This window comes from Lissotriton vulgaris, chromosome 5 (assembly GCF_964263255.1).
Source record: "Lissotriton vulgaris chromosome 5, aLisVul1.2, whole genome shotgun sequence".
NCBI lineage: Eukaryota > Metazoa > Chordata > Amphibia > Caudata > Salamandridae > Lissotriton > Lissotriton vulgaris.
In genome coordinates this window covers 2,026,168,884-2,026,184,388 of record NC_141693.1, presented here as the reverse complement: position 1 = coordinate 2,026,184,388, position 15,505 = coordinate 2,026,168,884, and the positions used below count along the sequence as shown (strand labels likewise).

At 47.7% G+C, this 15,505-nt stretch overlaps 1 protein-coding gene across 1 annotated transcript in view; it reads left to right on the top strand.

Moving 5' to 3' along the window:
• Positions 1-93: 93 nt before the first annotated feature.
• Positions 94-15,505, top strand: part of PTGES2 (prostaglandin E synthase 2) — a 74,683-nt gene continuing 59,271 nt past the window's right edge. Inside the window, exon 1 of the mRNA XM_086924898.1 lies at positions 94-955. Within this exon, the coding sequence (XP_086781024.1) occupies positions 122-955 (834 nt within the window). The 5' untranslated portion in view covers positions 94-121. The remainder of the gene's footprint in view (positions 956-15,505) is intronic.

The window sequence follows — 15,505 nt, the reverse complement described above, 5'->3', positions numbered from 1 at the left end:
CAACGGTGTGCGTGCGGGAGGGAAATAGAGAGGGTTTGCGCATGCGCTCTAACCATGGACTTACAATAACCTGTTGCTCGGGCCCGCCCGCTCCTGTGACGGCAGCGCTCAGGACACCAAGATGGCGGCCTGCAGGGGGTGCCTGCTGAGGCTGAGCCCCAGGCTGGAGGCGGGCAGGGGCTGCCTGCTGCTCCCGGGGGCAGCATGGAGGACCTGCAGGGCCACCCCAGGGGCAGGGGGGAGGGGCTACCACACAGCATGGACGACCAGCAGCACTGCCCTTCCAGGGGCAGGAGGGAGGGGGCAGCAGACCCTCCTAGGGGCAGGAGGGAGGGGCCACCACACAGCATGGAGGACCAGCACTGCCCTTCCTGGGGCAGGAGGGAGGGGGCAGCAGACCCTCCCAGGGGCAGGAGGGAGGGGGCAGCAAACCATCCCAGGGGCAGGAGGGAGGGGCCACCACACAGCATGGAGGACCAGCACTGCCCTTCCTGGGGCAGGAGGGAGGGGGCAGCAGACCCTCCCAGGGGCAGGAGGGAGGGGGCATCTGACCATCCCTGGGGCAGGAGGGAGGGGCTACCACACAGCATGGAGGACCAGCACTGTCCTTCCTGGGGCAGTAATCAGGGGGCATCTGACCCTCCCAGGGGCAGGTGTGAGATGGCTGGGGACCTTCTTTGGGGCAGGAGCCAGTGGATCTTTGCCCTTCCCGTGGCTCAGGGGTAAAGGGCCCCTGCCAGTCCCTGGGCCTGGAGTGCAGGGCAGCTGGTCCCCTGCAGGGGTGAGTGGTCAGCGAAGGTACGGCGCTGGGGGAGGCGGGCATGGCCCGTCCGGTGCCCAGAGCAGGCGCCGTGGGTACCTGGGCATTGCCTTCCTCATAGGGGGTGCACTGGGCCTCGCCCAGGCGGTGTGGTACTACACGACGGAGCACCTGGCTGAGCAGGTGGCCACCAAGGTAAATCTGGACAGAGTCGTAGCGTTTTCTGACCTTACATGCTGTCTAACACTACTTCGTCTCTGCATCCTTCAATCAATCGGGGAATTGTAAGCGCGCTACTCACCTGTGAGGGTCTGAAGGCGCGGGGTGTCAGCAGATCTGTTTAGCTGAAGAGCCAGGTCTTGAGAACTTTCCTGCTCTGGCTCTGTGGATGCGTGGGGTTTCGGCCAGTGCGAGGTTGGCTGATCGAGGTTTCTTTTGGTTACGTGGAAGGTGATTCTGTTGTTAAGGTATTTTGGTCCAGTGTTGTGTAGGCATGGGTGAGGATTTTGAAAGTGACTCTTTTCTCCACAGGGAGCCAGTGGAGCTTCCTTAGGTGTTGGCTGATGTGCTTGTGCCGAGGGATGCCGAAGATGAGTCTGGCGGCGGTGTTCTGTATCTTCTTGAGTTTGTGGAGTAGTTACTTGTTATGCCGGCGTATTTTATTTATTTTTGACATTTGTACAGCGCTCTGTTACCCGTAGGTGTCCTGGCGCTAAAGTGGAGTAGAGTGCGTTTATATTTATATATATATATATATTTAATTTCTTGTATCGCGCTGGACTCGACCCCGTAAGGGGTATCTCCGCGCTTTGTTCGCCGTGGATAACCGACTTCAGTGCTTCTGAGGGAAAGCTATAGAGGGATTATATTTCCTGGAACAGAAGTGCTTTTAAGGTTTTCCTAAAGGAGAGGTGGTTGGTGATTTGTCTGAGACTGATGGGAAGTTTGTTCCACAGAGTCGGTCCTATAAGTGATAGGGCACGACACCCTTGTCTGGTCTTCTTAATGAATGGAGTTTCCAGTAGAAGTTGGTTGCTAGATCGTAGAAGACGATCCGGTTTGTATAAATGAAATATTTGAGCAAGATATTTGGGGCCATCTCCAAAGAGGCATTTGTGCACTGTACAACAAATTTTAAATTTAATATGTTACCGTATTGGTAGCCAATGGAGCTCCCTCAAAAGGGGTTTAGACGGAGTTCTTGTGGGGGCATTAAGAATTAATCTAGCCGCCGTGTTTTGGACCACCTGCAATCGGTTCAATGCATCCTCATTAGCTGATATTAAAAGGCCGTTGCAGTAATCTAACCAACTTATCACCAAGGCCTGTACAAGGGTCTTTCTGTGGATGTCAGGTAGAAGAGGGAAGACTCGCCTCAACAGACCAATTGTTCGAAAGCATGCTCCTGTAATAAAATTTGCATGCTCTTTTAGGGTTAGATTCTGGTCAAGCTTCACTCCCAGGTTTTTGACTGACGGCTTTGGGCAGGGTACAGGTCCTAGATCTAAGGGCCACCAGTCGGGAGACCAGAGTATACTGGCTTTCCCAAAAAGCATTACCTCGGTCTTCCCGACATTGCACTGGAGGCAGTTGGAAGCCATCCAGTTGGACACTGCTCTCATGCCCTCGGCAAAGTTGTTCTTAACGTCAGAAGTAAGAGAGTGGAAAGGAAAGAGGAGTTGGGTGTCATCGGCATATGACACCGGTGTGAACCCATACTCTCTCACAATCTCAGCGAGGGGGGCCACGTACACATTAAATAATGTGGGGCTTAGGCATAAGCCCTGTGGCACCCCCTTAGTGAGCACCCTAGAGGTGGAGCGATAGGGGCCCAAGCTGACAGATTGTGAGCGGCCGGAGAGGAAGCTCTCTAGCCAGGACAGTGCCACACCTCCAATACCCATCTTCCGCAAACGGCCAAGAAGAATGTCATGAGACACAGTATCAAAGGCGGCAGACAAGTCTAACAGCACCAGAATCATCGACCCTCCTCTATCCTGTGACATCTTGATGTTATCGGTCACGGTGAGGAGTGCAGATTTGGTGCTGTAGTTGGGCCTGAACCCAGATTGTGAAGGGTCCAGACCCCCTGTCGCCTCTATGAAACTGGAAACCTGGATGTTTACATGCTTCTCGGCCAGTTTGCTCAGGAAAGGCAGCAAGGAGATGGGACGGAGGTTGGAAAGTTCTGTCCATGGCAGTGCCGAGTTTTTCCGTATGGGATTCACAACTGCCTCCTTCCATTGTTGAGGAAGTTGCCCCTCTTTAAAGGAGAGGTTCAGAATCTTATGAATCATTGGACAAAGTGTCTTGCTCAGTGTGGCAGTTAATTTGGCTGGGATCAGATCTAGGGGAGAGCCCGTTTTCATATTATTTATTAGTGACATAATATCACTATGGCTGGCTTCAGGAAAAGCAAGTAGGGTGTCCCCTTGTGTCTCAAGGTGGATTGTACTTGGGGCCTCAGTGTCCTTAGGGCATTTAGCTGAGGTAATTTTCTTGTAAATGGTTTCAATTTTGTCCTAAAAAAATAGGGAGATATTATTACACAAAATTTGGGAAAATTCATCTGGACTTTCACATGCCAATGGTTTTGTAAAGGTCCACAAGATTTTATACAGCTCTCTAGTAGAGTTGCCAGCTTCAGCTAATTGTGATGCAAGACTATTCTTTCTTGCTTTCTTGATGTTTTTATAGTAGATGGACATGGCCTTTAGATAGTTTGCCTTACCATCGCTGGTGTGGGTTTTTCTCCAGAGTTTTTCCAATTTCCTACACCCTTGTTTTTCTAATTTTAGCGGTTCGGTATACCATATCTCTCTCTTGACCACCGGGGGATGTTTAGTTATTTTTTGTGGGGCCAGAAGGTTAATTGTATCCAGGAGGGCGGCATTGAGTTTGGACAGAGCTGACTCCGCATCGTCTGAGTCTAGTATTACTGGATCTTTCCAGACTTTCTCGAATGCATCCGAAGTAATCTTATGCCAAGGTCTTCGCTTGATAGTCAGGGCAATAGGAGGTTTATTAGGGTTTATCCAAGCCCATGAAAGAAAATTCTAACATGCTATGGTCTGACCAGTTTATAAGTTTAGGGGGTGGCAATGTAACGTAGAAAAGTTAGCGAAAATTAAATCCAGAGTATAGCCACCTCTGTGAGTGGGTCCACAATTCTGTAAGTTAAGACCTAAGAGGGCAAGATCGACCAATAGAGTCTTTGTTTCAGAGTGTTCCAGGATATCTACATGAAAATTAAAGTCTCCAAGTAAGATGAAGTTCCCTCTGGCTTTCATGTGTTGTGCTAGCAGTTCTGTTAAGGACAGAGTAAAGCCAGCATTGGGTCCGGGGGGCGGTACACCAGGGCACCTTTCCAGTGTTCCTTAGGTCCTATCTTCATTTTAAAAATCATAACTTCCATTGAAGATTGACTGATTGTAATGGCTGGATTTTCTGTTTAGATGGGATCAGCCCCCAGGGGCCCCTGTGACCCAGCCAAAACGTACTCACCTTCCCTTCTCAGATCGTATTTACACTGAGTAGATATAACGATGAATATACAGGTCGCACCTAAGAATGGGGAATGACAATATACATATATGGATTTTCTACAATATCTTATTCACATCAGTTGGCCTCGCGGTCGCCTCGACCCAGACCGTTCTACCCCAGGGCAGATCTGACACACAATCCGGCGTGTCTACACACGGGCCTGCAGAACCCAATGCTCCCTTTTCCAGCGTTCGCGATCCTGCGAAACATAGACGTCAGTATCCCCCCTGACGCTCTCACTTAGTCTTATACCACAATCCGGTGGCTTTACACGGCAGTATCCCTCCTGCCGTTCTCATTAACGCCGCATATCAACGACGACCACATTCCTATGAAACATTATTGGGATGATATCTCGACAGTCTACTTAGGATAAAACTACAATAATAACTTTGGATATAGGTCCAGATTGTATAGTGTACTCGTTGCTTTTGACATCAGAGGTTCACTCACTCCCTATTTGTGTGATCACCACTTACCTGATTGGGATTACTCGTCCATTCATGCGCCTAGCTTTCACCTAGGAGTTGCGTTTACCAAGATTGAACATAAGCACCAGGCACACGGTAATTCTATATGAATTAGGGCATTTATTAACCATAAACATAAATCACATTACTATGCAGCATTACATTTGCACAAGAAATAAAAGGGAAAGATTAGGGTGCACGCACTATAAAGATTGGTCGGACTTCACCTGGTTAACGGGAAATCGGGACTCGGCAGTCATCTAGGCTCCTGTCTCGTCTCTGGGTCCTGGCTCGCCTTGCAGTCACCCTCAGCCGTCACAGGTACACGTCTGCACTGATAGGCTCAAACTCGTCTGCTCTCCCTCAGGACCTCGGAACCTTGCTGTTAATTAGCTACCGTCTCTCTCTCTCTCTGCATTAGTGCGCTCCGCGCCACTTCTCGTTCAGTCTATTTTCAGAGAGTTTCGGTCTTAAATCTTTCTCCGACTTCAAAGATGGCGACTTGTCCACCATGAAAATGAATAATGGTAGAGATGCTAACGGCTAGATGCCGCCTACGGACTGACTGACTGAAAGACTAACACCTTCGCTAATATCAAAGCCCGTTCCTTCATGGAAATTCACGGCCAGTAACCTGCCGCCCACCAAATTCTTGTACCTCCCCGTACCAAGGACACTTTCCCAGCCGGCCGGCCTGAAGTTGTGTCTTCGGAGTGGAGAAAAATACATTCCTTCGATAAGGGTCAGCCTGAACCGGTTCTCTCCAAGCGAACAACAGCTTGAAACTAAAACATTACATTTCACCTAGAAAGCCTTCTCGAGCTACCAGGCAGAAAGCAAAATGGAGTCTGTCTCGCTTAAGGCCTACGGAGCCCATAATATACATAGCTCCATGAGAAACAGATCGGCATGTTAGCAAATGAGTAAATCATGACTAATACCCATATATCTAACCCCTAACTTAAATTCATAAGCCTTACTCTAAGGAAAATGGCACGAAAATGCCCTTATATTTATAAGACAGGATCCCTGTCTATCGGCCTAATCCCTATGCTATGAGGGTGATAGGCTGGAGTCACTCTCCATCATTCTCCTTCTCCAGAGGGCTGGCAGAAAGACAGCCATAACATTACACCCCTTGACTCCAGTCTATTTACCAATACCTAAATGGAACTAACGTCAGTAGACGAATAATATGAAACAAAACTAACTGATCTACGACTCTTTGTAACTCTAAAAAATTGTAGCAGGGAAGGGATACACTGAATGAAGCAGCAAATCACTATAAGGACACATACAACAATAATAACCCCTCCCAAAATTTGTCATAAAAAATGCATGTCAGGGAGCCAATTAAAAAGCCAGTCAAAGAAACCCTGATCTATGTGTTCCCTAATTTCTGCCGTCAAGTCGTGGAGTTTATTAATATGGGACTGGATATCTTTAGAATGGTCAGACAAATTAAAACAGAAATTGGAGGACTTCTGCCACGCGGATCGCGTAGCTCTTGTTATCCCATCACTCGGCGTCGGTAGATCCTCTCCTCTCCCGGCGTAGCAGGCCAAAAGGAGTCCAGCGCCGACACATCCTGCAGCAGCAGTCCAGAGAATGATCTGAAAGAATACAAACACAGGCCTTAATCATTCTCGTAAATAACATTTGTCAGCTGGGACAGCTTCCCAGCCATCTTTCCCTGGCTTCATCACCAAAACGGTGTTGTCATGACCGGTCGCAATAATATCAGCCTGTTCAGGAGGATTTTTAGGCGATTGCACCCATATTTTAGCTCCAGGAAGATCAGATGATCCGAAGCCTTTCTGTCCACGCACAGTTAGCAACGTTGGGGCAGAGCCTTTTTTGATCTCACCACTGAAGACAGGCATAATCAATAACTGAGCAACACGGTCAGACTTTTTGATAAACAAATCCATCTCACTGCTATTAAGCAAGAGAACCTTAATCTCTCCCTGATAATCACTGTCGATCACACCACCAAGGACTTGAACACCTTTCAGGGCCAGGCCAGATCTAGGGGCAATTAATCCAAAACTACCGGCAGGTATAGAGACACCAATGCCAGTTTCAACAATGATTCGATCTTTTCCTGGGAAGTGTAGATCATTTAAAGCATGCAGGTCGAGGCCTGCGGAACCTGGGGTTGCTCTACATGGGGCCAAAGCACCGGGGGTAATTTCCCAATATGTGACCGTAGCAGCAACAGAATTAGGTTTTGCATCAACATGTGGAGGAAACAAACGCATCAAAGGAGATTCAGCATGCAACAAAGGACGATTATTAAGTATTAACAAAGCTTGAAGTAAGACATCTCTCCACTGGCTGTAACGGTCATCAGTCAACTTGCGCAACTGTTCTTTCAACAAACCATTCATTCTCTCAATCAGTCCTGAAGCTTGTGGATAATATGGAATGTGAAATACCCAGTCGATATTGTTTTCCATACAGAATTCCTGCACCAATCTTCCACGAAAGTGGGATGCGTTGTCTGATTGAATTTGGAATGGGACACCATAATATAGGATAATCAGTTCCAGGGTTTTAATTGTGTTCACTTGGGTAGCATTCTTGCAAGGGAAAGCGACCAAAAGGCCACTGTAGGTATCAACCACTGTACAAATGTATTGACAATTTCTGCTCATAGGGAGCGGACCAATATAATCAATCTGCCAAATTTGGGCGGGCAATTTACCTCGATGTAAGTGACCTCGAACAATTTGAGGCACCTCTTTCTTTCTAGAATGCTGGCAAATGGGGCAATGTAAAATGGCATCTTTAATTAAAGAAAAGGGAATATGAATTCCCCTATCAGCAGCCCACCTGTTAGTGGCTTTCTCTCCAAAATGTCCTGCTTTCTGATGGGCCCATTTCGCCCATCCCGCCAAATCAGAATCTTGCATGTCAACCACTGCCTCAGAAATTTTAGACTGTTCATCTGCAATGTTATGGAAAAATTTGTCAAGGGAGTCGATTGGAGTATGAGCATCCACGTGAAAGATTGTTACAGTACTCTGCGGAAGCAGTTCCCAAATTTCTTGCCACAATTCTTTACCCCACAACTTCTTAGAATGCAATTCCCAATTGTGCGAGTGCCATGTAGGCAACCACACCGCTAGTCCATTTGCAGTGGACCAAGAATCAGTGAAAATATGACATGTACCTGGTAACTCTTGTTTCAAAACTTGGTAAATCGCATAGAGTTCAGCATATTGACTACTCTTACCGTCTCCAGTTGTGCTCAACAATTTCTTAGTAGTCGGGTTATAGGAGACAGCTTTCCAATGTCTCTTGTCACCAATGAACTTCGCAGAACCATCCGTAAACCACACATGTTTTCTATCCTCCACGGACAGATCATCAAATGATTTACCCCACTGCACGGGAGACTCCTGCACTACGGGAACCGAACGCTCACTCTCAGCTTCATTGGAGGGCGCCTGCGCCACTCGCTCATGTAAAACCGCAACACCTTTCGGACCCACACGTGCCCTGTCCTGAATGTACCATTTCCATTTAATCACACTAGCCTCCTGAGCATGTCCAATTCGATGGGATTTCGGTGAACTCAAAACCCACTGCATGATGGGAATCTCAGGCCTCAAAATCACAGCATGGCCTAAAGTCAATTGCTCGGTGTCCACCAGAGCCCAAAAACAAGCAAGCAACTGTTTTTCAAAAGGAGAATAACGCTCACCAGCCTCTGGTAGCTTTTTGGTCCAAAAACCTAATGGCACTTTTTGTCTGCCCTGCTTTTGCCACAAACTCCAATTGGCATACAGACCTTCCACGGACACATTCAAATCCACATTACCCTCACTCACGGGCCACAAATCCAAAGCATACTGAATAGCTTCTTTAGCCAAATCAAAAGCAGTCTGTTGAGGTTCACCCCACTCAAACGCATTCTTTTTACGAGTGACTCGATACAGTGGAGCCAAAATTTGACTCAAATGTGGAATATGTTGGCGCCAAAATCCAAACAACCCAATAAAGGATTGCGCCTCTTTCCTATTTCTGGGAACAGCAAAATCAAGAATTTTACGTTTAACTTGTGGGATCACTTCTCTGTGACCTTCATGCCAATTAATTCCTAGAAATTTCACAGCTTGGGATGGAGTTTGTAATTTATCAGGATTAATTTCCCAGCCTTTTGCTCGCAAACAGTCAATGATCTGATCTAAATGAGACTGTACTTGGTCTTGCGTTTCACCTTGAATCAAAATGTCGTCAATATAATGACAAATCTGAACTTGTGGAATCGTAGGCACTTCAGACAAATGTTCCGCCACCAGCCGGTGACAGATTGTAGGGCTATGTACATAGCCTTGAGGAAGACTCCGGAACGTCATTTGACGTCCATTCCATGTAAAACTGAATTGTTCTTGGCATTCGGGGGCAATCGGAATCGAAAAGAATGCATTAGCAATATCGATAGAAGCATACCATGTACCAGGATGCTTTTGAATTCTCTCAATCAATGTAACAATGTCGGGCACTGCCACAGTCAATTTAGGTGTATGTTTGTTCAATTCTCGATAATCAACAGTCATGCGCCAAGAGTTGTCACTTTTGCGCACGGGCCAAACAGGATTATTCCAAGCGGATGTGACCGGAGTAATGACTCCCGCGTCAACCAAATCCTGAATCGTAGCTGTAATTTCTTCATGACCACCTGGGATGCGATATTGTTTCTGAGAAATCACTTTCGTTGCTAAAGGGATCTTAATAGGTGGCATGCGTAAACGGCCAACCCGTACGGGTCTGGTCGAAATGTACTGTCTAGTACCAAACTGATAGTAACCATCATCCAAATGCAAAGTCATACCTTTCAAGATGTCAATTCCAATAATGTATTCCAAAAGTGGCACAACCAACACAGAGTATTCTCTACGAGGAATCCTACCAATTTTAATCTCAAGTGCAGTTTGAACTGCGGGCGTTTCTTTACCACCCAGGCCGGTAATTGTGAAAGATTGTCCATGAAATTTTCTCGACTTACCATGAATTAAAGTGGCCTCCGCCCCAGTATCAACCAACGCTCGGGCCCTTTGGATATTACGATGTTTCCAAAAAATCTCAATATCTACATATGGTCTGTAATCTCTGTGGGCCCACCTGCGTACCGGAGCTTGACCTATTTCCTAGTCATTTTTCCTGCGTTCAGTCAACCAAGACAGATCAGGGTAGATGTTTTCAGTTTTCTTCGGTATCAGAATTTCTTGTTCATATCCGTCTCCAGTACGAAACGGATTAGTATCATGTTCAAAAAGTTGCGAATTACGGTCAGAGAGTCTATTACGATCCTCCCTCCTTCGTATATCAGGGGAATAACTCCTTGCATCTCTATGTCTGCTAGAACCACGATCATCTCTTCCCCTTTCACGATCATCCTCTCTCCCCCTCCCATCACTACGACGGGGGGAACCACCACGTTCTTGGCGCCGGTCATCACGGCGATCAGAATTCACACGTCGTCTCTCATCACCACTGTCATCCGAACCACGATCATAATCATTCTTTCGCACACGACGGGCACCTTCCTTCCGATCCAAACCACGCTTACGGAACATATCCCATAGGATATTATTGGGTTCACCATCGATCTCTTCCCTTTTCACACCATCAGCAACGAGAGCAAGAAACATGTCACGTCTAGAGAACTTATAGTCCCCACCAGTACGACCCTCAGGTCGGGATTGTCTTTCAGGTTTAAACCATTCACCCAGCTCACCAAGCTGACGAACAGACTCAAGCACAGCAGACAAAGGATTGCCAGTTTGATTAATCAATAAAGTCATCATGACCTGCTTGTAAGCAACAGGAGAAGAACGGATAATGCGATTACGCACAGAAGACGTTAAAAGACCATCCAATAATCTGTCAGCAGTACTAAGGAAGATACAGGTTTTCATGACTTCTTCCTTTAAACGTTGCGACGCATCGCGCAGAGTATACCACGGCTTTTCATCAGAGGGCCAATCAGACTCTGTTGGATATTTATGGTTACAGCCATCAGACGCAAGCTGGAGCAAAGAAGTTTGGACATTACCATTAAAATTTCGAAAATGGTCCTGAATAGTGGAATCAGAACTCAAAGAGCAAAATCGTAAGCAATCAACGGCATCGAGCATAATACCGGAAGCGCCAAGCTCATAAAGGCGCACCATCCAGGTAAGCAAGGTCTCACCAGGTCGTTGTTTAAATCGTTGCAGGATGTCACTGATCTCCTGCTGAGTAAAATCTTCAATACAGTCAAGAGCGATACCACCCGGATTACCAGGGGCTTGTTGTAATTTCCGTCGAAAAATCGGGTGAGCAGAAACTGCGGGAAGAGCTTCCGAGGAAGCCCGCATCTTAGATTTAACATCACAATCAGGGCAAGCTACGTCGTCCGCACGGGAAGAACGAGCACGGTCACAATCAGGAGTTGAATCAATGCACGAAGCAGATTTACAATCACGTCCGGAGCGAGAAGACTCGCGCTTGTCACCCTCCTCTGCCGAGGAGTCAGAAGTATGAGAATCCCAGATATTACCGTCCCACTCATCGGGGTTCCAATCCATTCCAGCTTTTGCTACAACCATACGCACTTTGCGTGAAGACACACGTCCACGACGATGTTTATACTTATATCGTGCAATACGGACCGCAGCCCTTTCGGCAATGGTCTGATATGTTTCAAGTTTATCGGCAAGCAATTTATTTTGACAACGCAACAAAGTGTGCGCATTTTGCAACTCGACACACTGTCCTTCCGAATCTTTAAACTGTTTCTGTAGTTGCACAACCCTCTCATGCATTATTCTGTATGCATTAAGGACAATCCACCCTCTGCGTCCTAAAATAGGAAGCTCATCACCCTTCACTACTGGCGCTTTCTGTAGGCACGAAATCACATCAGCAGGCTCCGCCTGCTCCAAGAATGAAGACCAATTTTCGCTCAAACCAGTAGAATCAGCCCACTCACGGGCCAAAGCCTCGTAAGGCGTAGACTCCCAGCCGGGAATCTGAATCGGTAATTTGAAAACCGACGATGATTTTTTCACAAACATAATGATACACAAAAAATATATACACAATTATAAACAAAATTTTATACGTACAAGCCGAGCGCAAACCAACGAGATAAAAACAACACAATGCACACAGGCTTCGTAAACAGTTCGTGACGCCAGATGTAATGGCTGGATTTTCTGTTTAGATGGGATCAGCCCCCAGGGGCCCCTGTGACCCAGCCAAAACGTACTCACCTTCCCTTCTCAGATCGTATTTACACTGAGTAGATATAACGATGAATATACAGGTCGCACCTAAGAATGGGGAATGACAATATACATATATGGATTTTCTACAATATCTTATTCACATCAGTTGGCCTCGCGGTCGCCTCGACCCAGACCGTTCTACCCCAGGGCAGATCTGACACACAATCCGGCGTGTCTACACACGGGCCTGCAGAACCCAATGCTCCCTTTTCCAGCGTTCGCGATCCTGCGAAACATAGACGTCAGTATCCCCCCTGACGCTCTCACTTAGTCTTATACCACAATCCGGTGGCTTTACACGGCAGTATCCCTCCTGCCGTTCTCATTAACGCCGCATATCAACGACGACCACATTCCTATGAAACATTATTGGGATGATATCTCGACAGTCTACTTAGGATAAAACTACAATAATAACTTTGGATATAGGTCCAGATTGTATAGTGTACTCGTTGCTTTTGACATCAGAGGTTCACTCACTCCCTATTTGTGTGATCACCACTTACCTGATTGGGATTACTCGTCCATTCATGCGCCTAGCTTTCACCTAGGAGTTGCGTTTACCAAGATTGAACATAAGCACCAGGCACACGGTAATTCTATATGAATTAGGGCATTTATTAACCATAAACATAAATCACATTACTATGCAGCATTACATTTGCACAAGAAATAAAAGGGAAAGATTAGGGTGCACGCACTATAAAGATTGGTCGGACTTCACCTGGTTAACGGGAAATCGGGACTCGGCAGTCATCTAGGCTCCTGTCTCGTCTCTGGGTCCTGGCTCGCCTTGCAGTCACCCTCAGCCGTCACAGGTACACGTCTGCACTGATAGGCTCAAACTCGTCTGCTCTCCCTCAGGACCTCGGAACCTTGCTGTTAATTAGCTACCGTCTCTCTCTCTCTCTGCATTAGTGCGCTCCGCGCCACTTCTCGTTCAGTCTATTTTCAGAGAGTTTCGGTCTTAAATCTTTCTCCGACTTCAAAGATGGCGACTTGTCCACCATGAAAATGAATAATGGTAGAGATGCTAACGGCTAGATGCCGCCTACGGACTGACTGACTGAAAGACTAACACCTTCGCTAATATCAAAGCCCGTTCCTTCATGGAAATTCACGGCCAGTAACCTGCCGCCCACCAAATTCTTGTACCTCCCCGTACCAAGGACACTTTCCCAGCCGGCCGGCCTGAAGTTGTGTCTTCGGAGTGGAGAAAAATACATTCCTTCGATAAGGGTCAGCCTGAACCGGTTCTCTCCAAGCGAACAACAGCTTGAAACTAAAACATTACATTTCACCTAGAAAGCCTTCTCGAGCTACCAGGCAGAAAGCAAAATGGAGTCTGTCTCGCTTAAGGCCTACGGAGCCCATAATATACATAGCTCCATGAGAAACAGATCGGCATGTTAGCAAATGAGTAAATCATGACTAATACCCATATATCTAACCCCTAACTTAAATTCATAAGCCTTACTCTAAGGAAAATGGCACGAAAATGCCCTTATATTTATAAGACAGGATCCCTGTCTATCGGCCTAATCCCTATGCTATGAGGGTGATAGGCTGGAGTCACTCTCCATCATTCTCCTTCTCCAGAGGGCTGGCAGAAAGACAGCCATAACACTGATCTGCTCTATTACAGATATTTTAGGATTTTCTTTATATATAATGGCGATTCCACCACCAATTTTATCAGGACGGTCCTGTCTTAAGATTTTATATCCCATCAGGATCCCCAGAGTGATAGACTGGGTGGTGTGTGGCTTTAACCATGTTTCCGTTAGGAAGCAAACCTCTGGTGTGAGACTATTGATAAGGTCCCATATCTCGGAGTGGTGTTTCGGCAATGATCGAACGTTGAGGAGAAAGCTTTTCCAGCCTTTCGCCACTGGTATATTTTCCCTAATGCACCCGGCGATGATAGTTGTTGGTGTTCCCTGAAACCTACATGTAGCACAGGAAAAGGGCCCCTCGGGACATGGCCAGTAATCGCGGTCACAACTCTGTACCCCCTGAGGTTGTAGATCTAATAATGTTTGAGTGGGGTACCTGATCCGGGAGCCTTTTGGATGTTTCCATTGTCCAGGCTGCTGGTGATGAGTGCGTTGATGACTGTCTTCCTTCACTCGGGGGTTGGGGGGGTGGAGATCCATTTGAACATCTTATGAAGGATGCGGAGGGTGAAGAAGCAGCTGGAGGCGACAGCATTGACCTGGCAGTTCATGGTGAGGGATGAGACAAGTACGATGTCGAGGTTTCTGGCATGGTCCGAGGGGGTCGGTGGGCCACCAGGTGTTGTCCCATGCTGAAGGGGTGGTTCCGAGGACAAGGACTTCTGTCTTCTTGCCGTAGAGCTTCAGGCAGCTGTTGGTCATTCAGACTGTGACGTCCTCCATTCCTTTCTGGAATTTGAGTCTGGCAGTGGTGGGGGTCTTTGGTGAGGAAGAGGATGAGCCGGGTGTCGTCAGCATAGGATACGATGTTGAGGCCGTGTTGTCGGACAATGGTGGCGAGGGGGGCCATGTAGATGTTGAAGAGGGTCGGGCTTAGTGATGACCCCTGTGGGACTCCGCAGGTGGTTTCAGTGGGGTCGGAGAAGAAGGGTGGCAGCCTGATCCTTTGCGTCTTTCGGTGAGGAATAATCAGACCCAGTCTTGGGGGGGAGGGGGTGGGGGGATTCCATGTATGCCAGCATCGTGTAGTCTGGCGACGAGTGTGCCGTGGGAGACGGTGTCGAAGGATGCTGATAGGTCGAGTAGGATCAAGCTGCGGAGTGGCCTTGGTCCAGGAGTTTGCAGATATCTGTGGCGGGAAGTAGGGCGGTCTTGGTGCTGTGGAATCTAGGTTGGGACGGGTCCAGGACGGCGTTGTCTTCGATGAATCTTGTCAGTTCCCTGTTGACTGTTTTCTCTGTAACTATGGCCGCGAAGGGGAGGAGCGAGATGAGCCGGTAGTTCTTTAGGTCCGTGGGGTCAGCTGAGGGCTTCTTGGGCAGGGGCCTGACTTCTGCGTGTTTCCAGTCATCTGGGAAGGTGCCTGTTTTGAAGGTGGTGTTAATGGTGCGTTGTAGTTCGGGTGCGATGGCGGCTCTGTGGTAAATGTGTGGAACGCAGGGGTCGGTGGGGGCCCTGAGTGGGTGCCTTTCTTGGTTGAGGCTGTGATCGGTGTCCAGGTGGAGCCGGTGGGCTAGCTGGTGTGTCTGGGGTGCAGGCCGGCTAAGGCGTCTGGTGGATGGTTGACAAAGTTGTCGTAGAGGTTTTTGATTTTGAGGTGGAAGTAGGTTCCAAACTTATCGCAGAGGTCTTGGAACGGGTTGATGTCTGTGGCTTCGCTGCGGGAGTTGGTGAATTCCTGGATGACACTGAAGAGTTCCTTGGAATTGCTGTAGTTGGCGAGGATTTTGTTGTGGATGAAAGTTCTTTTGGTGGTTTTGATTCAGTTGTGGT